Source organism: Pan paniscus, chromosome 16 (genome assembly GCF_029289425.2).
Source record: "Pan paniscus chromosome 16, NHGRI_mPanPan1-v2.0_pri, whole genome shotgun sequence".
Taxonomy (NCBI): domain Eukaryota; kingdom Metazoa; phylum Chordata; class Mammalia; order Primates; family Hominidae; genus Pan; species Pan paniscus.
In genome coordinates this window covers 32,036,990-32,063,431 of record NC_073265.2, presented here as the reverse complement: position 1 = coordinate 32,063,431, position 26,442 = coordinate 32,036,990, and the positions used below count along the sequence as shown (strand labels likewise).

Here is a 26,442-nt window from a genome sequence, read left to right as displayed (position 1 = left end):
AAAATCTAAACAAATGGGCAATAAACAGAATAAGAATATAAATAAAATTGATTTGGGGGTAGTAAAGGTGTTATAAGAAAGAAAGAAAGCAGAGTAAAAGAATAGAGTGGCACCACAGATAGGGGGAGCAGTATTTTAGATTAGGATGATTAAGGAAAGTTTCTCTCAGGAAGGACATGTGAGCAGAAGCCTTAAAATGGAGTAGAAGAGCTAGCCATTGGAAGGATTCAGGGAGCTGGCATTCCAGCTGGAGAGAATCGTGTGCACTGTTTTGAGCTAAAACCAAAATTGGTCATGAAAGAAACCATGGTAAATCCATTGTGGAAGGAGACAAATGCCAGATCATGAAAAGTCTTATAGGCTAAGTAAAAAGCTTGATCTTTATTCTAAGTTGAGTTCTCTGAGGACTAGGATCATGTATTTTTCATGTTGGTGTTATTTCTAGTATGTGGCACATACTAAGCATCCGATAACTTGAATTTTTAATACATGAATTGCATATGGAGGTAGGGTACAAGTTGCCACCACCTTTGAATTGAGTTTGAATGAAGTAGCCAAGATATGAAGAGCTTGGTATCTCAGGTTTACTTAGTGATTCCTCACCATCTAAATATATTTATTTGTATTAGAACCTGAATATTAATGTATATACTATGATACTTACCATGATTATGGGTATATGAAAGCATTTAATGTTTTCTAATATAGAGAATTGTATGGATGTCATAAATGCCTCTGTATTTTAAAATGTAGGTAGGAAAAAACTGGACTGAAAATTAAAATTTTATCAGTTTTTTTTTAAAGATGTGATTTAGAGATAATCTCTCTAGTTTCTTGTAATTTCATAGTTAAAAGTTAGAAATTAAATAGTGTTTTATTGTGACAATAAAGGACATGTTTCTTCCATTTACTTCATGGTTCAAGTGTGCTGAATGTATTGCTGTTTGAAGCTCATTTATTATTCTTTGCATGGCTTCGTTGTAGCCTCGAGCTGTGGCAGGTTTTCGAGGGACAGTTCGTTATGCATCAATCAACGCACATCGGAACAGGGTAGGTATCTGAACTAGAGTCATATCTGTATAAGTATGCTAATAGCTTAAATCAGATTGACTTCTTTTTTATTTTATTATTTTATATATATATATATATATATATATGGAGACAGAGTCTTGCACTGTCGCCCGGGCTGGAGTGCAGTGGCCCGATCTTGGCTCACCACAACCTCTGCCTCCCGGGTTCAAGTGATTCTCCTGCCTCAGCCTCCCGAGTAGCTGGAATTACAGGTGCCCGCCACCACGCCCAGCTAATTTTTTGTATTTTTAGTAGAGAAAGTGTTTCACCATGTTGGCCAGGCTGGTCTCAAACTCCTGGCCTCATGATCGCCTGCCTCAGCCTCCCAAGGTGAGATTGACTTCTTTACAAAGTACAAAGATGTGGAAAGTGCTTGAGAGTTGAGGATCCCTTTAATAGCTACAAAGTTGCTTGGAATGTTCATCCTAATTCATTCTTGTGTGGCACTAATGATAATGGAATTGATAATACTAATGCACGGTATAGTGTATCGTGGATAATAGATATGTGCAGTTGCTTGGAAAATAAAATTGGATTTGCCAGAAAAGACAATAGCTAAGTATATTTATGTCTTTGGGAAATCTGTGTCCTTAATTAGATATAAGTATTAACAAATTTAATATAGAAGTTTGGGAGGCCGAGGTGGGCAGATCACAAGGTCAGGAGTTTGAGACCAGCCTGACCAGCATATTGAAACCCCATCTCTACTAAAAATACAAAAATTAGCTGGGCATGGTGGCGTGTACCTGTAGTCCCAGCTACTCAGGAGGCTGAGGCAAAAGAATCACTCGAACCTGGGAGGCGAAGGTTGTGGTAAGCTGAGATTGCACCACTGCACTCCAGCCTGGGCAACAGAGCAAGACTCTGTCTCAAAAAAAATATACGTATATATATATATATTTATTTTTTAATATATATATTTTTATATATATAGAGGGAGAATTTGGAAGAGATTGAACATCTCTTCCAAATTTGAGACAGAGCAAGACTCCGTCTCAAATATATATATATATTTTTTTTAATATATATATATTTTTAAATATATATATATTTTTTAATATATATATATTTTTAAATATATATATATTTTTTAATATATATATATTTTTAAATATATATAGAGAGAGAATTTGGAAGAGATTGAACATCTGTGTACTATTTCAAGAAATTATTTGGGAATATAATACTCTCAATACCCAATGAAATGTGAGAGTCATCATTTTATCTGTAATATGTATCTAATCTGTGATATCCCTCTCCCCACCAAACCTTTTGTTTTCATGAAGATTTCAAGTGCAGACAATTTTAAAATGTTCGTTTTAGTAAATTATCCCTTTCCTCTTGGGTTAAATTTTTAAAATATCGCCCCTCACCCCCTTACTTTGGTCCCTTTGTTCTGCGCTGACCTTTTCCCCTTCATCCCGAACTTTATGAGTAGGAAAACTGGGCATTTTTATGGATTATCAGTCCTTTAACTTTTTTGCGTGGAGTTGGGAAACTGAGCAAGTGATTCCTTGATAAAATAGGGAGAAAAGTATTTCTTGTTGATTCTTTTCTTTACCTTGTTCCTGTTCTGATAAGCCAAAATGAGAACTTGACCAATATATGATAGGAAGAGTATACTGTGGTCCTAAATGCTATGCTGCAGTTAATTTGGCTTCTTATGGCGTGATTATAAATTGAAAATAGTAAAGCTATTTTTCTCGGTGTGTAGCACTCTGCCAAGCATTTAAACTCATTTGGTTTGATTCAGTGTTGCTTTATTTCATGATATCTAGTCATTTACTTATTTACTTTGTCTTGAAAAGAAGCTCTCTTCTTTTCCTGATAGATTCTTACAAAAGTTTAGAAATACTAGGTTTTCCAATTAATTTTATTAAAGAATTATGTCAACATTGGAATCTGTGAAAATACATTATTTTTAAGATAAACATAAGTATTTTCAGAGATTCTAATAGCTACATAAGCATTTTCAAAATAGCTAATAGAGATTATGTACTTTTACTGTTTTAATTTAGACAGTGGCAATTTCTTCTAAAAGCCTTTCCAGCACAGTGTCCTCTAACAGTTACTTTGATAACTTGCTTCTTTGTTACTCATCTAACCTTGTAGAGGAATTTGATAGTATATAACAGTGGTTCTTAACCCTCTTTTCTGCTCCCAGCACACCTGAGGGGTAGAATGCTTTTACTCAGTAACATAGTTCACAACGATTGTTAGTTTGTGAGGTGATGCAGGAGTGCAGCTCTTGGAACTTCCAGAGTTGCTTGTCTAATCTTAAAAGGTTTCCCAGCTAATTCTAACATGCTTCTTTTTTCCATACTCTGAAACCCTGATTTGATAATATCTAAAAATAATACACTCTATTTCTCTTTTTCTGGTTCCTTAAACTTTACTTTTTAGAGACAGGGTCTTGTTCTGTTGCCCAGGCTGGAGTGTAGTGGCAGGATCATAGCTTACTATAACCTTGAACTCCTGGGCTCAAGCAATCTTCTCACTTCAGCCTTCTCAGTAGCTAGGACCACAAGTGCACACCACTGTACCTGGCTAATTTTTTAATTTTTCATATTAACAGTCTTGCTATGTTGCCCAAGCTGGTCTCAAACTCCTGGCCTCAAGCAGTCTTCTAGCCTTGGCCCCCGAAAGTGCTGGGATTACATGCATGAGCCACCATGCCTTGCCAAATCTTAAAGTTTTAACATAAATAATTCTTAAATAATACAAGGACTTTTAAAAACACTTGAGCCTGGCCAACATGGTAAAACCCCGTCTCTACTAAAAATATAAAAATTAGCTGGGTGTGGTGGCGGGCGCCTGTAATCTCAGCTACTCGGGAGGCTGAGGCAGGAGAATTGCTGGAACCTGGGAGGCGGAGGTTCCAGTGAGCCGATAGTGCCCCATTGCACTCCAGCCTGGGCTGACGACAACGAGACTCTGTCTCAAAAAACAAACAAAACAAAAAAACACTTGAACTCTGTCATACTGTCTTATTGTTGTTTTACATTTTAATCTTGTTAATATTTATCTCAATACTTTGAAAAAATTACTTTCTTCTGCTTCTTGGGTCACTGTTGAGAACATCTTTGTTACTTTATTTAATTGTTGTTACTTTTTTTTTTTTAAGAGACGGAGTCCTGCTCTCTCGCCCTCCCTCGCCCAGGCTGGACTGCAATGGCGTGATCTTGGCTAACTGCAACCTCCGCCTCCTGGGTTCTAGCAATTCTCCTGCCTCAGCCTCCCGAGTAGCTGGGATTACAGGCATATGCTGCCACGCCCAGCTAATTTTTTTATTTTTTAATAGAGACGGGGTTTCACTGTGTTGCCCAGGCTGGTCTCGAACTCCTGAGCTCAGGCAATCCACCAGCTTCAGCCTCCCAAAGTGCTAGGATTACAGGTGTGAGCCACCGCGCTCGGCCTTAATTTGTCCTTTTAAAAGTTTTATTTTATTTTTTATTTTTTGGGAGAGTCTTGCTCTGTTGCCCAGGCTGGAGTATACTGGTATGGTCTCGGCTCACTGCAGTCTCAACCTCCTGGGCTCAAGCAGCCCTCCCACCTCAGCCTCCTGTGTAGCTGGGACCACAGGCATTCACCACCACACCTGGCTAATTTTTGTATTTTTTGTAGAGACGGTGCTTTGCCATGTTGCCCAGGCTAGTCTTGAACTCCTGAGCTCAAGCAATTCACCTGTCTTGGCCTCCCAAAGTGCTGGGATTACAGGCATGAGCAACTGTGCCTAGCCAATTTGTCCTTTTTATTTGAATACTTTTGGTATCTTCTCTGTCTTTGGAGTCCTGCATTCAAATGTGCCTAGGTGTGGGTTTTTAAATATTTATCTGTTTGGGATTTGATGTGTTTCCTAACCAAAATGTTCATGTCTTTCCTTGATTCTGGAAGATTCTTATATTCCCTTTTTCCCTTTCTCTTTATACTCTTTTTCCCAGATCACCAAATTGATACATTAGACTTTCTTAGATTTTCTTATAGTCCTTTGTGCTGCCTCTTAAGTTCACTACTGGATTCTCTAATTCTTTGTGTCTCTGTGCTGCATTCTAGATAATTTCTTCAGATCTGTTTTCCAATTGATTTTTTTCTGCTGTGTTTGGTCAGCTTTTAAGCCTGCCCATTGAGTTTTTAATTTCTATAATTGCGCTTTTTATTTCTAGATGTTCTTTTTAATCATTTTTCAAATCTGGTTGGGTTTTGGTTTGTTTTTATGGTTCTTTTCTGATGACTGATTCCATTTTTCATTTTAACATTTTAAACACTCTTCGTATCCTATAATTCTATTTCTGAAATCCTGGGATACTTTTTTCTACTCTTTGTAGCTTCTTTTGACATTAGCTTATTAATATACTTTATAAATTTGAATAATGAACATATTTCGGTGAGGCTTTTTCTATAGCACTTCTATGAGGTCTGAATTTAGGGATGTATTTGTCCTGAGAGGATAAATTTGCTTCTGTCATTCCTTCAGGGCATGATCACCCAGAAGTTAATTTCAAGTTAATTTCTAGGCTTGGTTTTTCAGACCACATGGGTATATATTTAACCCCCAAATCTAAATGAGGGACAGGCCTGTGGTAACAAATTCCCAGGACAATTTTTTTAAAACTCATTTTTTTCTTTTGATAGCAATTAAGTTTTACAGAAAACAATTACAGTATAATGTACACACCAAATACTGCACTACGGATGTAACCCTTTTAGGGCCCTAGCTATATGGTGGGGGTGGGGTGTATCTCAGTTACAACTCATGTCCTATGTAGGCCCAAGGCCTTTATGCCTGTCCCCTTCCTGGTTGATAAACTCATGACAGATGCCCCCACAGCAGCCAAAACTTCAGCATCAGCTTGCTTCCCTTATTTCTACCTTTTAAAAAATAGCTTTTAAGAGTTTTCTTTCTTCTAAATGAACACATTAACTAATGGGCTGTTATATTACTTCCACCATTTCTATGTTTTGGAGTGTCCTTTGTTTCAAAAAGTTTTTCAATTTGTATATTCTGCCATATAGATTGCTGTATAGCTATGTAAATTTATATATATATGTGTTTACCATATAATTTTTTGGGAAATAAATTTACATTTTTAGCCTAATAAGGTGAAACAAAATGGTTAGACCTTGAACAATGTAATGTACTCACAAGTAATAATGTTATGTGACTGGATTCTGTTTTGTTTATGAAGGAAATGGGAAGACATGATGACCTTTGGTCCTTATTCTACATGTTGGTGGAGTTTGTGGTTGGTCAGCTGCCCTGGAGAAAAATAAAGGACAAGGTAAGTTTGGGAATGGAGATGTCAATTTTGGTAGAAGAAATAAAAATTTCTGCTGAATAAACATTTTTGTTGAAAATATACTTATGTATAAGACTTAAAATCTACAAGCATTTTCACTGTATCCCAATATATGTATTTTTCTGTGTGAGCTGACATTAGAGATCAAATTAATGTTATGAGATTTTTCTGTGTACATGGAGAATAGATACTAATTGCTTCTGATTAATTTATAGCCCTCCCTCTTAGCTTTTAATTTTATTAGTTCTCCCCTTTGTTTTTGTAAGTCAAGTAAGCTTTTAGTTTTTGATTGTCATATTATATTGTTTGATTTAGAAAACTGTAAACACATGTGTTGATAAAGAAAAGTAGATCAGATTTAAGATAAATTATTTTGAGATGGGTGCAATGGCTCACATCTATGATCCTAGCACCTTGGGAGGCTGAGGCAAGAGGATCACTTGAGCCCAAAAATTCGAGACCAGGCTGGATAACATAGTGAGACCCCAATCTTTACAAAAAATTTTTAAAAATTAGCTGGGCATGGTGGCATGTGCCTATAGTCCCAGCTATTTGGGAAGCTGAGGCAGGAGGATCACTTGAGTCTCAAAGGTCGAGGCTGCAGTGAGTTGTGATCATGCCATTGCACTTCAGCCTGGGTGACAGAGCAAGACCCTGTCTCAGGAAACTAAATAAATAAATTATTTTTTCTGGGGACTATCGATACACTGATGCAGAACTCTGTGCTACTTGTTTCGTTCTGCATTATAGTTTTTTTCCGCTTTAAAACACTGTACATTAAGCTGTTAGTAAGAGCTCAGTTCTTGCTTTATACTTAATTACCCACTATCTCATTCCCTAGTACATACCCTTGAGACGGTTACTGAGGGGCTCTTAATACCTAACCACCAAGAGAAATTGACTGTAGCTCTTTTTCTCTTTACTTCCCAGGAGCAAGTAGGCTCTATTAAGGAGAGATATGACCACAGGCTCATGTTGAAACATCTCCCTCCAGAATTCAGCATCTTTCTAGACCATATCTCTTCTTTGGATTATTTTACAAAACCAGACTACCAGGTAACCATCTTTGTGAGTTCTGTGGGTTAGTTATTTTCTCTCTTAGTCTCTGCTTTCACTCATTGTAGCTTTGAAGGTGTTATAAATGAGTAGGGGAGGTCCTTAGAATAAGACTGTTTTAATACATCCTGAGAAACATGGTGAAATTAACTTATGATGAGAGTGTCAGCGTGTGTGTTATGTGTTTCGTCCCTCTGGATGGACTTAACTTCATTCGAGTTTTAGGTTTATTCATCTTGCAACAGATTTTACTATTCCTGCATGATTCATTCGGCGTATAGAACTGCTGACAGTTGAAATTATGTAAATTCTATAGCTAATTTGTTGACCAGAAGGAAATGTCCAACTAGGTAATGCATCTGTCAAGGGCTTTAGGGCAGCATATCATATGTTAATATGCTATGGGACAGCGGTCAGTGAAAATTGGCTCCATTTTGCCTGTGGTCAGAGAATCATTTCCTTAGAGCATCAGTTAATGAGCCTTAGAAGGGTCGACTAGGTTTACTACAAATTACATCCCTAACCCCAACCAGCGGTATTTCAGAAGATTCTGTTGCTCTCAGGGAGAATTTGGTCAGGGCTTAATACCGAATAATTGCTACCACTGAAAACATAAATGCGGCCACACATAGATTAATAAGAATATGTATTAGTATATCATTCTTATTTACAAAGGACAATACATAGACTTTACTGCATGTTAATGGTAGTTAAATTCTACAGTGTTGTCAGTGTTGTGCAGTCAAAAGACTAAGAAGTATCTATAGCACAGTAAATGTATTTGCATATAGTAATTATTGTTCTGTGAAATTGCTGCTTTTGTATAAGATACAAACAGGATATAAAGCAAAGAGGCAACATACAGCCTTGAGTCCTTAGAGACCTTAAATTGGTGAGCTTGTCTTCTCATGCATATGCCAATTTGTATTGTAAGCAATAGGGACTGTCTAACAAATTGAGAAAATACACTGTGTGTGAGTTGTTTTGGAATGTGTTCTTATATTTGTCTTTTGTATGTATTTTCTGAAATGTATAGAGTTCACATTACTTAAAGCAATGAAATTATACCTGTAAGACTAGATTCAAGAGGAGCTGAAAAATGTTCCAACTTTCCCATCTTGAGTGCTAATAGTTTCTTTTTTTTTTTTTTTTTTTTTTTTTTTTTTTTTTTTATTTTTTTTATTTTTTTTATTTTTTAATTTTATTTATTTTTTATTATACTTTAAGTTTTAGGGTACATGTGCACATTGTGCAGGTTAGTTACATATGTATACATGTGCCATGCTGGTGCGCTGCACCCACCAACTCGTCATCTAGCATTAGGTATATCTCCCAATGCTATCCCTCCCCCCTCCCCCCTCCCCACCACAGTCCCCAGAGTATGATATTCCCCTTCCTGTGTCCATGTGATCTCATTGTTCAATTCCCACCTATGAGTGAGAATATGCGGTGTTTGGTTTTTTGTTCTTGCGATAGTTTACTGAGAATGATGGTTTCCAATTTCATCCATGTCCCTACAAAGGATATGAACTCATCATTTTTTATGGCTGCATAGTATTCCATGGTGTATATGTGCCACATTTTCTTAATCCAGTCTATCATTGTTGGACATTTGGGTTGGTTCCAAGTCTTTGCTATTGTGAATAATGCCGCAATAAACATACGTGTGCATGTGTCTTTATAGCAGCATGATTTATAGTCATTTGGGTATATACCCAGTAATGGGATGGCTGGGTCAAATGGTATTTCTAGTTCTAGATCCCTGAGGAATCGCCACACTGACTTCCACAATGGTTGAACTAGTTTACAGTCCCACCAACAGTGTAAAAGTGTTCCTATTTCTCCACATCCTCTCCAGCACCTGTTGTTTCCTGACTTTTTAATGATTGCCATTCTAACTGGGGTGAGATGATATCTCATAGTGGTTTTGATTTGCATTTCTCTGATGGCCAGTGATGATGAGCATTTTTTCATGTGTTTTTTGGCTGCATAAATGTCTTCTTTTGAGAAGTGCCTGTTCATGTTGACAAAATTTGCTTAGGGGAATTTAGGACAGTAAAAAACTTTGATCACATTCTCTTCTTAAACCTATATCTAAAGAAGACTATCATATTTACCAGCTGAAGTTTGAAACTTCATGATTATTTTAAACTAACAAATTATTGTTCTCAAGTTTTTCAGTTGGACATTCTCCTAAGGGCTTTTCTATCACTTAATAACAAAACAAAGTTTGGTAATTTTCCATTTTTGAAAGAAAGAGAACAGGCATAACATTACTTTGTTTCACAGATTCTGTAAATAATCCAGCTCTTTCCTGCTGTGATCTTTCATAAGCAGTGAGTGAGAACAGAGGGCAGGTGGACAGGAGAAGGATAATTGAAAAAAGATGTTATGTAAGTGATGGGTGTGTTCTAATGACTAGTATCAATGTGACATCAGGTTTCAAAAGCCTGAGCTTTGCAGCTTCTGCCTCTTGTTTCTCTACTCAGTCTTCATCTTGAGAAAAATAACTCTACTTTTAATCTGAATGGTCTCGTGAATTCATGCTGTCCCTGTGATTAATTTTACAGTTTGAGATTCATTCCTGAACTTGATTTTACTTACTGTTCTTTCAAGATTTTATTTTCTTTATTTAAAAAAATTTTTTGAGACGGGGTCTCAGTCTGTCAGCAAGGCTAGAGTGCAGTTGATGCAAACATGGCTCACTGCAGCTTCAACCTCCAAGACTCAAGTGATCCTCCCACTTTAGCCTCCTGAGTAGCTTGATCTACAAGTGTGCACCATGCCTGGCTTTTTTTTTTTTTTTTTTTTTTTTTAAAGCAGAGATGAGGTTTCCCTATGTTGCCCAAGCAGGTCTCAAACTGGCCTCAAGCAATCCTTCTGCCTTGGCCTCACAAAGTGCTGAGATAGCCAGCATGAAGCCACCATACCTGGTCTTTTCTTTCAAAATTTTAGGTTTGTCATGGGACAACCAATAAAGTTAAAAAAAACAATAAACCTCCTCCAGCAACAAGCAAAAAGCATATCCATATTAAATATGACTGCTTCCCTAGCTACATCAAAGGTCAAATAGCAATGATATGTTTCCAGCTTTGTCTATTCTGAGCTAAGACCAAAGTCAGTTTTTTTGTTATAATCAAAGTGTCAAATGATGCAGTTTTACAGAGCCACTTTCACTTTGTGTATATTTTATAAATCTTTAAAAATTGGAATATCTTGCCATAGAATATTATTACTTCAACACGTTGCACATGGCCAACACCTCATCCAATAGCTGCTGCTGTTCACTTTGACATCAGTTGTGGACCTAGAGAGAGTAGCTATTTTGTTTTCTACCAGGAATCTTTCATGTGTCTCTCACTTTACAATAAAGGTCGAAATTTGCTTTTGAGAAGTATTATATTATTTTGGGAAATTACATCAAGTTTATCTGTACTTAGTATTTATGTATGAGTCTGTTTTCCTAACTAGCTTTTAAATCCTGGAGAAACAGCCATGTCTTATTTTTTTAACCCCATATTACACCTGGCACCTAAATTTTCAACAAATGTTAGGCAAATTTAATTAAGTCTTTACTTTGGATCAACAGTCTCCTACACAGAGAATACAAGAAAAATTAACCCTATAAGTGCATAAATACTGTTTTCTGTCTGTTAAAATAAATGTGAAGATATCAGAATTATAAACAAGATTAAAGCAGATATGTTCCTATAAATATTGTTTTTGTTAGATTCTGAATATTATAACAACTATAAGAGACAGAGTGGGCCAAGCACAGTGGTTCATGCTTGTAATCTCAGCACCTTGGGCAATTGAGGCAGGAGTATCACTTGAGGCCAGGAGTTTGAGACCAGCCTGGGCAACATAGTAACACCCTGTTTCTACAAAAAACAAAACAACAACAACAACAAACAACAAACAACAAAAAAAATTAGCCAGGTGTGGTAGCATGCACCTGTAGTCCCGGCTACTTGGGAAACGGAGATGGGAGGGTTACTTGAGTGAATCAAGGCTGCAGTGAGCCATAATTGTGCCACTTCACTCCAGCCTGAGTGACAGGGTGAGACTCCATCTCAAAAATAATAATAATAATTAATAGGATCACATGATCCTGGTAACACAAATATCTTTATTAGAGTGTTCAAATTTGTGAAGCATCACTTAGCAAGTTGAGAAGACTAATGGAATCCATAAATATACACACCGTTGGTGAGCCTGAAACTAAAATGTGTATCTCAACCAGTTCACCCACTGCTACAACGCTGCTAATATCAGAGGATAGGATAGAGAGGAAATGCAAAGCTAAGCAAGCTTCATTAATCTTCTTAATATACTTTCCAGGTTTAGGAATGGGACTATTTAAATGTAGATTACATCAAAATGCAGTAGATTTGCCTCTTGCTTTGGGGGACATAGAGCAGTTGTAGGATCCTCTGACTCTGATAACATCTGAATTAAATTTTTCTGAGGGCATAGATGCTACAAGGTTGAGCTGAAAACAAGGGGGAACCTCCGATCAAATAGAGTGGTCAAGGAAGGTCTCTTTCTAAAGCTACCATGTAAGGCCCAGGGGTGTCCAATCTTTTGGCTTCCCTGGGCCACACTGGAAGAAGAAGAATTGTCTTGGGCTACACATAAAATACACTAACAGTAATGATAGCTGATGAGCCAAAAAAAAAAATATCGCAAAAAAATCTCATAATGTTTTAAGAAAGTTTACAAATTTGTGTTGGGTCACATTCAAAGCCATCCTGGGTTACAGGTTAGAGAAGCTTGATTGTAAGCCAAGCCCCAAAAGATGGGATTGTGTTGGCCATGTGAAGAGCAAAAATAAGAGGTAGAATGTTACAAGCCAAGGGAAGAACATGTACATGCATGGGCCCTAATGGGAGAAAGGACTGAAAGAAGACAAGTATGGTCAGACAATAAATAAGGAGAGAGAACAGGTTGAGGTGAGGTTGGAAAAAGTCAGAAACCAGATAATGCAGGGCCTTGTAGGCCTTTTTAAGGAGTTTGGATTTTTATTCTAAGTACAACACAAAGCGTTGGAAGTGTTATAAACAGGAGCATGGTGATCCAATTTGTGCTTTAAGAGGATTACTTTTGCAGTTATGTGCATCCAAATGAAACAAAGGAGAATCAGAGACTAGTTGGGAAGGTACTGAGATAAGCTGAGCTGTGCCTTGGAAAGAAATAAATTTTTTTAAATCAGTGTATTTTGTTTTGTTTTGTTTTTTGAGACATAGTCTTGCTCTGTTGCCCAGGCTGGAGTGCAGTGGTGTGATCTCGGCTCACTGCAACCTCTGCCTCCTGGATTCAAGTGATTCTCTGCCTCAGCCTTCCAAGTAGCTGGGACCACAGGCACATGCCACCATGCCCAGCCAATTTTTGTATTTTTTTGTAGAGACAGGGTTTTGCCATGTTGGCCAGGCTGGTCTCTCAAACTCCTAGCCTCAAGTGATCCACCCACCTTGGCCTCCCAAAGTGCTGGGATTACAGGCATGAGCCACCATGCCTGGCCTAAAAATCAGTGTCTTAACACCATAAAGGTTCTTGATCATATAATACATTAGTCAAGTTGTACAGCTCTCCTAGGCAACTCTTAAGAGTAACTTGAAAATCCAGGCTCTGCCCATATATTGACACTGCTGTCTTTAATACATGGCCTTTTACTATTATCAGGAAAGGGAATAGTGTGGATGATGGCTTAGGGGTTTTACAGCCAGGCCTGGAAGTGATCTACAACACTGGTGTATGCCCAGTAGTCAGAACTCAATCACGCTGGCCCAATTCTAACTGCAGGGGAGGCTAGGAGATAGAGTATTCCCTTGTGGCCAGGAGGCAAGATGATGATGGCCTTGACTTGAGAGAAGTAATAGAGATGGAGGGAAATGGGAGAATTCTTGCCTCTGCCCCATTACGCCTTATCTCCTTTCATTCCCCATTGTACTTATGTGATCTAGTCATATTAGACCCCTCGATGCAGTCAGATGAGACTACCAGCTCTTCTCCCAGTGTGCCCTACCTGGAATGTGCCTCTGTTTCATAACACTGCTTGTCTTGTGAAATTGAAAGCCCAACTCAGATGTCAGTTTCTCCGCAGCCTCCTCTGATTCCTTCAATTCCTTCCATATTCCATACTGGAGTAATTTCTTCAGTTCAACTCTTAGAGCAGCAGTACTTTGTTTTGTCTCTTTATTATATAAGCTCCTTAAGAGCCAGGGCCTTGTACATTTATCTCAATTTTCTCAAGAACATAGCACAATGATAGGCATTTAATAAAAGTGAAAAATTTAATTAAATCTGCTTGATTATTGCTTCTATTGAATGTAAACCACCCAAAGACAGGACTGTGTTTTGTTAACATTTGTATTCCCAGCACCTAGGACAGTAGGCAGTCAATGTATGTCTGAAACAAGGAGTGGATATTTGATGTAGCTATAGAATACAATAGAGTCACACTATGTTTACATGACTCTCTTAAATTCAGCTGTGTGTTCAGGAGGTAGAAAAATCTTAACATCTGTGATTCTGCCTGTCCTTTGGCTTAGTCATGCTTTATGGTGAGGGTAATGATTTAGTGCCCTCAGGCATCTGCTGTTCTCTCAGTCTTCTTGTTGACAGCAGTTCAGTGGCCCCAAATCAGGCTGCACCAGTATGAGTCCAGTAGTTGAAAGCAAAGTACTTTTTTTGGTACAAATGTGACTGCTGTCTGCAGCCAGCTTACTTTATCCACATTCATCTGAGGAAAAGATGTCTATTCTAGAGCTGGAGGAAAAACTGGCTCTGTTGCACCTATTGAGAAATGGTAGTATTCTGTACTTTATGGACATTTTAAGGCACTTTCAAGAATAATTTCAACTATATGCTGTTTTTACCTTGCCTGCTGACTGGCTGTAACTCTTCTTTAGTAGAAATAGCACCATACTTAGAAGACCTGTTTAAATTGATGCTTTGCCACACACCGTTTGGATAACCTTTCTAGATCTCAGTTTTCTAGTCTGTGAAATGGTGGAAATACTGACTTCACAGCATTGTTGTTAAGATTTTTTTTTTTTTTTTAAGATGGAGTTTTGCTCTTGTCACCCAGGCTGGAGTGCAATGGCGTGATCTCAGCTCACTGCAACCTCTACCTCCTGGGTTCAAGCAATTCTGCCTCAGCCTCCCAAGTAGCTGGGATTACAGGCATGTGCTACCACGCCCAGCTAATTTTGTATTTTTAGTAGACATGGGGTTTCACCATGTTGGTCAGGCTGGTCTCGAACTCCTGACCTCAGGTGATCCGCCCACCTCAGTCTCCCAAAGTGCCGGGATCACAGGTGTGAGCCATGGCAACTGGTCATTGTTAATATTTTTAATGAGGTAATTATGATAATAATTTATAAATTTTAAAGTATCATGTAAATGTAAGAAATGTAAGTAGTTTTACATGTACCACAGTGATGCTGCAAATCATCTCTCTCTCTTTTTTTTTTTTTTTTTTTTTTTTGCCCTCCTCGCTGGAGTACAGTGGTACAATTTTGGCTCACTGAAACCTCCACCTCCTGGGTTAAAGCAATCCTCTCATCTCAGCCTCCCAAGTAGCTAGGACCACAGGTGTGCACCACCACATCTGGCTAATTTTTATGTTTTTAGTAGAGATGGGGTTTCACCACGTTGGCCAGGTCTCGAACTCCTGACCTCAGGTGATCGGCCCGCCTTGGCCTACCAAAGTACTGGGATTACAGATGTGAGCCACCACACCCTGCCTAAAATCATCTCATTTTTCTTCACTCAGCATTACCTTCTATGTTAATAGAACTTCTTTTATTTCCTCTTTGCTGCTTTGTCCTGTCACAGCAATAAGAACATGTTGTTTACCTTTTTTATTGGCCTTGTGAGGAGGCACTGAAAAGCCTTAGTGTACTATATTTCCAGGCAGTTTACCTTTTGGACTGACTGAGCCCCTGAAAGGGAAGACTGATATCATCCAGCACTTTTGGCTGAGTAAGTGACCATGCTGCCTTACCCTGCCTCAGGTCCTGGGGCAGCCAACCACGGGGGGCACTTCTGAATCTCCAGTATCTTAATATACAGTCATGTGCCACATAATGATATTTCAATCAATGATGGATTGCATATACGACAGTGGTCCCATAAGCTTATAATACTGTGTTTTTACTATACCTTTTCTATATTTAGATATGTTTACATACACAAATACTTACCATTGCATAACAATTGCCTACAGTATTCAGTACAATAACACGCTACACAGATAGGTAGCCTAGTAGCAATAGGCTATACTATATAGCCTAGGTGTGTAATAGGCTATACCATCTAGCTTTGTGTAAGTACATGTATTAGTGAGGGTTCTCTAGAGAGACAAAACTAATGGAATAGAGATATATATATATATAAAGGGGAATTTATTAAGTATTAACTCACATGATCACAGGGTCCCACAATAGGCCATCTGCAGGCTGAGGAGCAGGGAGAGCCAATCTGAGTCCCAAAACTGAAGAACTTGGAGTCTGATGTTGGAGGACAGGAAGCATCCAGCATCAGAGAAAGATGTAGGCTGGGAGGCTACGCCAGCCTCACCTTTTCACATTTTTCTGCCTGCTTTATATTCACTGGCATCTGATTAGATGGTGCCCACCAGATTAAGGATGGGTCTGCCTTCCCCAGCCCACTGATTCAAATGTTAATCTCCTTTGGCAACACCCTCACAGACACACCCAGGATCAATACTTTGTATCCTTCAATCCAGTCAATTTGACACTCAGTATTAACCATCACAGTACACTGTATGATGCTTGCACAATGAAATGCCTGTCGACACATTTCTCAGAATGTATCCCCATTGCTATGTGACACCCGACTTAATGGTGAAAACAGGTAAAGGTTGCAGCTTCTTCAACTCATTCTCTTTATTTTATTTTATTTTATTTTTGCTGGTTTAGTTTGTTAGAGGATGGGTGCAGTTAAATTTTTTTCTTTACCAATGTTGCTAAAATCCCCAAGAAGAGCAGAGAAGTAAAGACTGTGTGCAGACCAAGAAGCAGCTTCTCCACTCCTTTTGGGATTCCGTCTGGTTCGGCCCGCCTGCCTCCACCATGTCCATCAGGGTGACCCAGAAGTCCTACAAGGTGTCCACCTCTGGCCCCCAGGCCTTTAACAGCCTCTCCTACACGAGTGGGCCTGGTGCCTGCATCAGCTCCTCGAGCTTCTCCCAAATGGGCAGCAGCAGCTTCCGGGGTGGCCTGGGTGCAGGATATGGTGGGGCCAGTGGAGGCATCACCACCGTCACTGTCAACCAAAGCCTGCTGAGCCCTCTTAACCTGGAGGTGGACCCCAACATCCAGGCCGTGCGCACCCAGGAGGAGAAGCAGATCAAGACCCTCAACAACAAGTTTTTCTCCTTCATAGACAAGGTGCGGTTCCTGGAGCAGCAGAACAAGATGCTTGAGACCAAGTGGAGCCTCGTGCAGCAGCAGAAGATGGCTCGGAGCAACATGGACAACATGTTCGAGAGCTACATCAACAACCTTAAGTGGCAGCTGGAGACTCTGGGCCAGGAGAAGCTGAAGCTGGAGGCGGAGCTTGGCAACATGCATGGGCTGGTGGAGGACTTCAGGAACAAGTATGAGGTTGAGATCAGTAAATGTACAGAGATGGAGAATGAATTTGTGCTCATCAAGGAGTATGCAGATGAAGCTTACATGAACAAGATGGAGCTGGAGTCTTCCCTGAAAGGGCTGACTGCCAAGATCAGCTTCCTCAGGCAGCTGTATGAAGAGGAGATCGGGAGCTGCAGTCCCAAATCTCGGATACATCTGTGGTGCTGTTCATGGACAACAGCCGCTTCCTGGACATGGACAGCATCATCCCTGAGGTCAAGGTGCCGTACGAGGAGATTGCGAACTGCAGCCAGGCTGAGGCTGAGAGCATGTACTAGATCAAGTATAAGGAGCTGCAGACACTGGGTCAGAAGCATGGGGATGACCTGTGGTGTGCAAAGACTGAGATCTCCTAGATGAACCGGAACATCAGCCGGCTCCAAGCTGAGACTGAGGGTCTCAAAGGCCAGAGGGCTTCCCTGGAGGCTGCCACGCAGATACCGAGCAGCATGGGGAGCTAGCCATTAAGGATGCCAATGCCAAGCTGTCTGAGCTGGAGGCCGCCCTGCAGCTAGCCAGTCAAGACATGGCACGGCAGCTGCGTGAGTACCAGGAGCTGATGAACGTTAAGCTGGCCCTGGATATCAAGATCGCCACCTACAGGAAGCTGTTGGAGGGCGAGGAGAGCTGGCTGGAGTCTGGGATGCAGAACATGAGTATCCATATGAAGACCACCAGCAGCTATGCAGGTGGTCAGAGCTTGGCCTATGGGGGCCTCACAAGCCCTGGCCTCAGCTACGGCCTGGGCTCCAGCTTTGGCTCTGGCATGGGCTCCAGCTCCTTCAGCCACACCAGCTCCTCCAGGGCCGTGGTCGTGAAGAAGATCGAAACCCGTGATGGGAAGCTAGTGTCTGAGTCCTCCGACGTCCTGCCCGAATGAAGCCCCTCCCAGCCTGTCCCTCCTGCGGCTGCCGCAGAGCCTAGGAGGGAGGCCACTGTGCAGGGGAACACAGGGAACGGGAGACCCACCCGAGGCTCAGCCCTAGCCCTCAGCCCATCCGTGAGGGAGTTTACTACCTGGGGACCCCCCCTTGCCCATGCCTCCAGCTATAAAACAATTCAATTGCTTTTTTTTTTTTTTTCCAAAATAAACCCCGGCTAGCTCTGCCAAAAAAAAAGACTATGCATTTCTTTCCCTCTATTGCAACTACTTATCACTGAAGTGGGGCAATTTCTTTTGCTCTAAATAATCTGCCTTTCAATCATCCAAGCCAACATTGCCATTGTACTCTCCTGCTTAAGTGCTTTATTGATCCACTAATTTACCATTTATTAACTGAGAATTCAGGAATCAGGATTCTTAGTGAGTTCTTAATATCACCTTACAAATAATTGTTGGTTTTGCAAAAGCTGGACTTGGTCTACACTCTCTTTGAAAGGGCAAACTGGGATTTCATATGGAGGTAAATATGATACAGTTATTGATTGCATTTTGTGCTAAGGATGAGAGGAGTGCTTCCCTAAGGCATTGTGTGTATGTCAGATGACTGATTGCCATAAAGAATAAGGGTATTTTAGGTAGTAGGAGCTGGCACCAAGCATCTATGTAGGCTGCATATAGGTATATAATCAATTTATTTTAGAATAATATATTTTTGTTGGTTAATTTTTTCTAGTTATTAAAAGTAATATGTGGTCATTATAAAAGTTTTAGAATTACAGAAAAATAGAAAATCCAGATTATTCAGAATCTCATTATCCTGACATAGTAATTGACTTTTATTATTTATTTATTTATTTTGAGACAGGGTCTCACTCTGTCACCCAGGCTGGAGTGCAGTGGTGTGATCTTGGCTCACTGCAAACCCTGCCTCCCCGGGCTCAAGTAATCCTCCCACCTCAGCCTCCCAAGTAGTTGAGACCAGAAGTGTACACCACCACACCTGGCTAATTTTATGTATTTTTGGTAGAGATAGGGTTTCACCATGTTGCCTAGGCTGTAATTGACTTTTATTACTTTGTATCTTGAATAATTTGCTTTTGAAAAATCATTGTATTGAATATCCCATCAGATTTAAAATGGACTGCTTCTTATTCATAAGTGCAAGTAGAAGAGGGATTGACACAAATAATCCACACAGTGGCCAAATAAAAAGTAATGCAGGGCCGGGTGCGGTGGCTCACGCCTGTAATCCCAGCACTTTGAGAGGCCGAGACAGGAGGATCACTTGAGGTCAGGAGTTCAAGACCAGCCTGGCTGACATGGCAAAACCCTGTCTCTACTAAAAATACAAAAAAATTTAGCTGGGCGTGGTGGCACATGTCTATAGTGTCAGCTACTTGGGAAGTGAGGCAGGAGAATCTCTTGAACCCAGGAGGCAGAGGTTGCAGTGAGCTGAGATCACACCACTGCACTCCAGCCTGGGCAACAGAGTGAGACTCCGTCTCAAAAACAAACAAACAAAAGTAATACAGGTTGAATATCCCTTATTTGAAGTGTTTTGGATTTCAGATTGTTTGTTTTTTGAGACGGAGTCTCACTCTGTCGCCCAGGCTGGAGTGCAGCAGCATGATCTCCACTCACTGCAAGCTCTGCGTCCCAGGTTCACACCATTTTCCTGCCTCAGCCTCCCGAGTAGCTGGGACTACAGGTGCCCGCCACCACACCTGGCTAATTTTTTCATATTTTTAGTAGAGACGGGGTTTCACCATGTTAGCGAGGATGGTCTCGATCTCCTGACCTCGTGATCCGCTCGCCTTGGCCTCCCAAAGTGCTAGAATAACAGGCCTGAGCCACCACGCCCAGTGGATTTCAGATTTTTTAGGATTTTGTAATATTTTGCATTATATTGGTTGAGCAACCCAAATCGAAAATCCGAAATGCCCCACTCAGCATTTCATTTGAGCATCACTTCAGCACCCAAAATTGTGTTTTGGAATATTTTGGATTTTCAATTTTCAGATTTGGGATGCTCAACCTGTGTAGCATTTTTGCCTGTTCATTACCTTCTTCAAGTTGTCCCTCCTCTTTTCCTCCTCTTCAAACAACTTCCCCTTCACTTAACTGCTTCTCTTCCCTACATCCATTTACAGAAGATTCACTTTCCCGAAGATGATTGCTTCTGGTGTTTCTCACACTGTTTCACCAGTTACTCCTCTGGCAGCCAAGTATAAGCATATTTCTCAAGAAGTCTGGGAATAGCCTTACAGTATCAACCATAAGTCCAAAATTTCTTTGTATTCTCCTGATTTATCTTAAAGGTTCATTTAAATTTTGCCTTCCAACTTCTTTGTGTTCATTGTATTATAAAATATTGTAATAAATGTCATACCTCTGTGTAAAATACTCGAGGAAGCTGTGCCACATTGTCAAATGACTTTAAATTCTCTCTGGCATATGGCTGCATCCCCTGGGGGTACATGTTACCCTAGTTTGAGAAACTTAGACTCTAAATATAGGTGAATTTGTATTTTCTAAGAATGTATTATTAAGTAAAATAAGGAGTCAGATGTATACTAGATTTTCAGAGATTACCAATGAAGAGATATGGGACATGCCTTTTAGAGGGAAGCGTTGGAATCATTTGGAAGATTTTTTTCAGATTTTTCCCTTCTCCCTTTCCAGTTTGAGAATTACTGCCACAGTGAGTCCCTGTTCTGATGGGAAAGTGCTTTGTTCCCCAGTGACATTGGGATATAAAAAAGAATGAGAGGCTGGGCATGGTGTCTGATGCCTATAATCCCAGCACTTAGGGAGGCCGAGGTGGGTGGATCACCTGAGGTCAGGAGTTTCAGACCATCCTGGCCAACATGGTGAAACCCCGTCTCTACTAAAGATACAAAAATTAGCTGGGCATGGTGGCGTGTGCCTGTAGTCCCAGCTACCCAGGAGGCTGAGGCAGGAGAGTCACTTGAACCCGGGAGGCGAAGGTTGCAGTGAGCCGAGATCGCACCATTGCACTCCAGCCTGGGCAAGAAAGTGAGACTCCGTCTCAAAAATAAATAAATAAAAATAAAAATAATAAAAAATAAAAAAGGCATGAGGACTATTCAGATTTAACAGGCACACACATATATATATACACAGACATGTGTTCACACACTACATATACTGTATATACTATATAGATGACTTACAAGGTAATTTTTATTCTCAAATCTATTTGACTCACTGAATTAAGAGTTTTCTGTTTTTATTATTTATCATAACCAAATGTGATGTAACACATTCAGTTACCAAAAAAAGTAAGTCCTTGACTTGTCCTGTTTCTACTATTCCAATCTGAGGAAGGTTAGGATTTAGCGCCACCCTGCTCCCGAATTAGAAAATTATTTTGCTAGATTAGAAATGTTTTTCTCTAAAATATCTGCAGAGCTCTCCCCAGTCTGACCATTTGTTCCCACTAGGGTGCCTTTAAGTGCCTCAGTGCTTTTAGCTTTCCTATTTCTTTTGTTCTGTGTCCTCCATCTTTCTGCCTCCTGCTGCTGGTGTCTAATATCACCATCGTAGTAACAAACTGTTTCTAATTTGAGGTCCAGTGCCATAGAATACATTTTCTAAGACATACAATACTGTGACAGATGTAAGAAAATAATTCCATGATAAAAGGACATCTGACATAAAAACCATTTAGGATCATTCCTGTTGCAGCACAGTACAGACAGAGAATTTAGCAGTGGCAGTCTAAGTGCTCACATAGCAAGGCTCCCCTGTACGGGGATTCCACCTTCCAGGAAGCATGCATCTCACTCTGTGAGAACCTATGAGAACCTTGATTTCAGAGTTAGGAGAGAGGGTCAAAGGTCTGGCACTTCAATTCCCTAGGTTCCAGTCCATCTTTATTTCCTCCTTTGTGTTTTCTACAGCCCTCTACCTCTGACATTTGGAGAAGTCTAAGCTATAACGTAGGTGACTTACATGAACAAAAATAGGACCCAAATAAAATTTCTCAGATTTTGTAACTATGTCTTTTCCAGTTCCCTTTATCTTTTTAGTTTCTTTTTCTGTATTTACAATTCTTCCTTTTGGAACTTAAATGAAAGATTAAATCATGTGAGTCAGTAAATATTATTACAAATTAACATGTATTATTGGAATGTTTTTAGGAATGTTATGAATAAGGTAATGTATGAGATCCTGGAGACACAATGATGAGTAAGCTCAGATTAATATCAGCATCTTGGAGCATATAGTCTGGGTTGAAAGAGAGAGAAATTAATTAAATACAGAAATAACTATACATTTACAACTGATAACATTTGATCATCCTCCTTAGTGAAATGGTTTCTTCACTTTAGTCTAGAATACCAGACTCGTGGTTTTCCTGCCTCACTGGCCACTCCTTTTTTGTTTCCTTTGCTGAGTCTTTCTCTTCTTTCACCTAAGTATTGGAGTACTCTAGGCTATAGCCCTTCATCTTTTGCTCTCTATTCTTCCTCAATAATACCAGCTGGTTCTATGGCTTTAAATAATATCTCTCTCTCTCTCTCTTTTTTTTGAGACCCGAGTCTCGCTCTGTCACCCAGGCTGGAGTGCAGTGGCACAATCTTGGCTCACTGCAGTCTCTGCCAGGCTCAAGCAATTCTTGTGCCTCAGCCTCCCGAGTGGCCGGGACTACAGGCACCTGCCACCACACCTTGCTTATTTTTGTATTTTTAGTAGAGATAGAGTTTCACCATGTTGGCCAGGCTGGTCTTGAACCCCTGACCTCAAGTGATCCGCCCACCTCAGCCTCCCAAAGTGCTGGGATTACAGGCATGAGCCACCGTGCGTGGCCAGTATCTCTTGATATCTATATGCTGATGACACCCAAATTTATATCTGCATTTCCTTTTCCTCCCTAAACTCACTGCTTTCCATGTCACTGCACTGACCCAGTGGCTCAGGACAGAAATCCATGTGCAGTTCTTATCACCTTTACTGTTACCATGCTGGTTCAGCTGACAGTAATCTCTTAACTGGTCATCTGTTCCAAGTCCATTTATTGACCACTTAATAGCTGAAGTAATCTTTTTTTTTTTTTTTTTTTTTTTTTTTTTGGAGAAAGATTCTCATTCCGTCACCCAGGTTGGAGTGTCTTGTCTCACTGCAGCCTCCGCCTCCCAGGTTCAAGCAATTCTCATGCCTCAGCCTCCTGAGTAGCTGGGATTACAGGCGTGTACCACCACACCCGGCTAATGTTTGTATTTTTAATAGAGACAGGGTTTCACCATGTTCACCAGGCTGGTGAAGTAATATTTTTAAAGCCTAAATCAGACCTGCGCAAAATCCTCCAAAGAAGTGCTGATTTCAGGTCTGGGGCAGGAAATGTACAAGATGAATCTCAGAGGATAGGATAGTAACAGAGTTCCAGAAATGATGAGGAGAGAATAAAGCTATAATCATAAAATTGGAAATGTTGCCTACGACAGAAACAATAGAGGCCTTTTATGAGACCCTTCTTAAGATCACATCAAACTTTAGGAATTGAAAGACAAAAAATGAAATTATACAGGATATAAATCAAACTAACAGAATATAAATCAAGCAGTTTTTTGATAATTTATATATGGAGACACACAAACATGCACACCCATATTTTAAGAATTTTTTAAACCTGCAAAAAAAAAAAATGAAGGAAAGCACAATGAACTTCTATATTCCCCTTACCTAGACACGTTACCTGTTAACACTGGCTACTTTTTTAGGTTGAAACATATAAAAAGTCCTTGTTTTGTTTTGTTTTGACAAATAAATGATAAAATAGATGGTTCAATTGAATGCACAAACATATACACTTACACACAACACACATCCTTTAGCCAACCATCTGAGAGTAGGTTATAGATATGATGCTTCATTATGTATCCCTCGAAAACAAACATTCTACACAACGGAGAAAAATCAACATTAATTCACTGTCATCATCTACATATAGTTCCTATTCAAATTTCGCAATTTGAGCCATCAGTTTTTAAAGAAAATCACATTACAAAATCATTTTATGAGTCTGGTGTGCTTTCTCTTATAGAATAAAGTGACTATGTTTACTGTTCACTTACTCTAGTTTTTTTCTTTGTGGTTTAGCTTCTTACATCCGTGTTTGACAATAGCATCAAGACTTTTGGAGTAATTGAGAGTGACCCTTTTGACTGGGAGAAGACTGGAAATGATGGCTCCCTAACAACCACCACTACTTCTACCACCCCTCAGTTGCACACTCGCTTGACCCCTGCTGCAATTGGGTATGTCCTAAACAGATCATTTGGTGGTGTCTTTCCTGGATGTATTATATTTGCAAAAATTTACTTCATCCAGATTCCCTCAGATGACCAAATGCTAAGACATCAGGGAAAGCCTGTGGATCTCCTCGAATTAACATTGCTCTTATGTACGCCTTTGGAATTACTTGCTTTAGATAGTACTAATAGATTATACTGTGAAATGGGAGCTTAGAGCTTAGAGCTTATGTGACTTGTTGATATCAAATTTATAATGGGTATTCTTCAAAATGAGGACCAGCATTAGTTGTGTTTCCAAATAACATATGGAACCCTGAAAAGAATGTGCCACAGTTATATCTAACTATACTGTGCCAAAGTTTAGTGGGAACAAAGCATGTAACATGTTCCTCTTAAAGTGATTTAACCTTCATAATGTATTAAGAAAAGGTTATGATCTATTTCCGTGATCTTAGTTTTTTATTGTTAATGTTTTTTCCTCTACGTGTATTAAATAGAGTTCCTTTTGTCTTTTATTTTGTTTTTTTATTTGTCTTTTTTTTTTTCTAATTTTTTACCTGCTTTGGTTGTTTCAAACTTTTTGGTCAAAAAAAAAAAAGGTAAATACCCAAAATGCTGAGGCAGAAGGATCACTTGAGCCCGGGAGTTAGAGGCTGCAGTGGGCTATGATTGTGCCCTACACTCTAGCCTATGCAACAGAGTGGGACCCGTCTCTGGGGAAAAGAAAGTGAATAGGGACAAATTATCATACAATTTAAGTTAATTGGGACATTATACCACTCATCCATTGCTTTGATTTTTTTTTTTTTTTTTAAACATGGAGTTTCATTCTTGTTGCCCAGGCTGGAGTGCAGTGGCGCAATCTCAGCTCTGCCTCCTGGGTTCAAGCGATTTTCCTGCCTCAGCCTCCCAAGTAGCTGGGATTACAGGCCTTTGCCACCACGCCCGGCTAATTTTGTATTTTTAGTAGAGACGGGGTTTCACTATGCTGGTCAGTCTGGTCTCAAACTCCTGACCTCAAGTGATCTGCCTGTCTCGTTCTCCAAAAGTGCTGGGATTACAGGCGTGAGCCACTGCGCCGGCCTGATTTTTTTTTTTTAAGAGATGGAGTCTGGCTGTGTTACCCAAGCTGGAGTGCAGTGGCTATTTATAGGCACAGTCATAGTGCACTATGGCCTCAAATTCCTGGGCTGAAGCAATCCTCCTACCTCAGCCTCTCTGGGCTACAGACATGCACCCTTGTGCCCAGCTGTGATTTTTATATTGAAAGATGGGATCACTAGAACTTGTTGAATCATCGGAAGAGTTTTCATAGACTCACATAACTGGATAGTATCACTGACTATCATGTCTAAGCATTCCTAAATGTGAGACCCTGACTAGACCCAGAATCACCACGGATGTGTTTAAAAAACGCCTATTCCTGGGACCTACCCTAGACCTACTGAATCAGAATGCCTAGAAGTGGGGCACAGAAGTCCATATGCATCAAGTATTTCTCATGCTTATCAGAGTTTGGGATCCACTGCCCTAGGTCCAGCCACCCTATCTTACAAGTGAGGAAATAATCCTAACACTGAAGTAAATCCAACTTTAGGTAAATATTAGTGGCAGAGCTGGAGCCAGTCCAGAAATTTTGTTCTAGTGTTTTTGTCCTTCCCCTTTGATTGTTGTTAGAAATAAGTCTCAAACTTGCAAAAATCCAGGTGATAGCACTTCAGGGACCTAAAGACAATGAAGGCAGTTTATGTTCCCATCTTCCAATATTTTCTCCAAAATAACACAGAATAACAAAGAAGGAAAACTAAAGCTACACAGAAAAACCATGTCCTCAGCGTAACTTGTAGAAGATGCCTAAGCTTCAAAATAACTGTAAATAAAAAGAGAGAAAAAAATGAGACCACAAATCCTAGTGCAGTATCTTTCATGCTCTTGCCTCACCTACCCCTGCCAGAAGACTTTATGAAGACAGATGAAGAAAAACTGTGGGGAAGATGAAAATTAGCAATGGGATGTAAGGTTGATCTAAAACCAGTGCCATACTCCAGCTGTCTTTCGATCCCAAAAAATAAATAAGTAAATAAAACCAGTGCTAGAAAGACTAAACCCATGCTAATAAGGAAAATACTAAAAAGTGTCCTGATAGATCAGATGATGAATTTCAGGGAAGTAAAAATATGCATAATTCAAAAGAA

General features: G+C 39.8%; 1 protein-coding gene and 1 pseudogene across 11 annotated transcripts in view; both read left to right on the top strand.

The window, feature by feature from the left end:
• TTBK2 (tau tubulin kinase 2) overlaps positions 1-26,442 on the top strand; it is a 179,204-nt gene that overhangs the window by 104,740 nt on the left and 48,022 nt on the right. For all 11 annotated transcript variants that reach the window (XM_034938605.3, XM_063596588.1, XM_063596586.1 and 8 more), the window contains 4 exons: positions 985-1,050; positions 6,258-6,350; positions 7,299-7,424; positions 24,093-24,250. In XM_034938605.3, coding sequence (XP_034794496.3) covers positions 985-1,050; positions 6,258-6,350; positions 7,299-7,424; positions 24,093-24,250 — 443 coding nt within the window. The remainder of the gene's footprint in view (positions 1-984; positions 1,051-6,257; positions 6,351-7,298; positions 7,425-24,092; positions 24,251-26,442) is intronic.
• LOC103786299 (keratin, type II cytoskeletal 8-like) lies at positions 9,720-18,208 on the top strand (annotated as a pseudogene).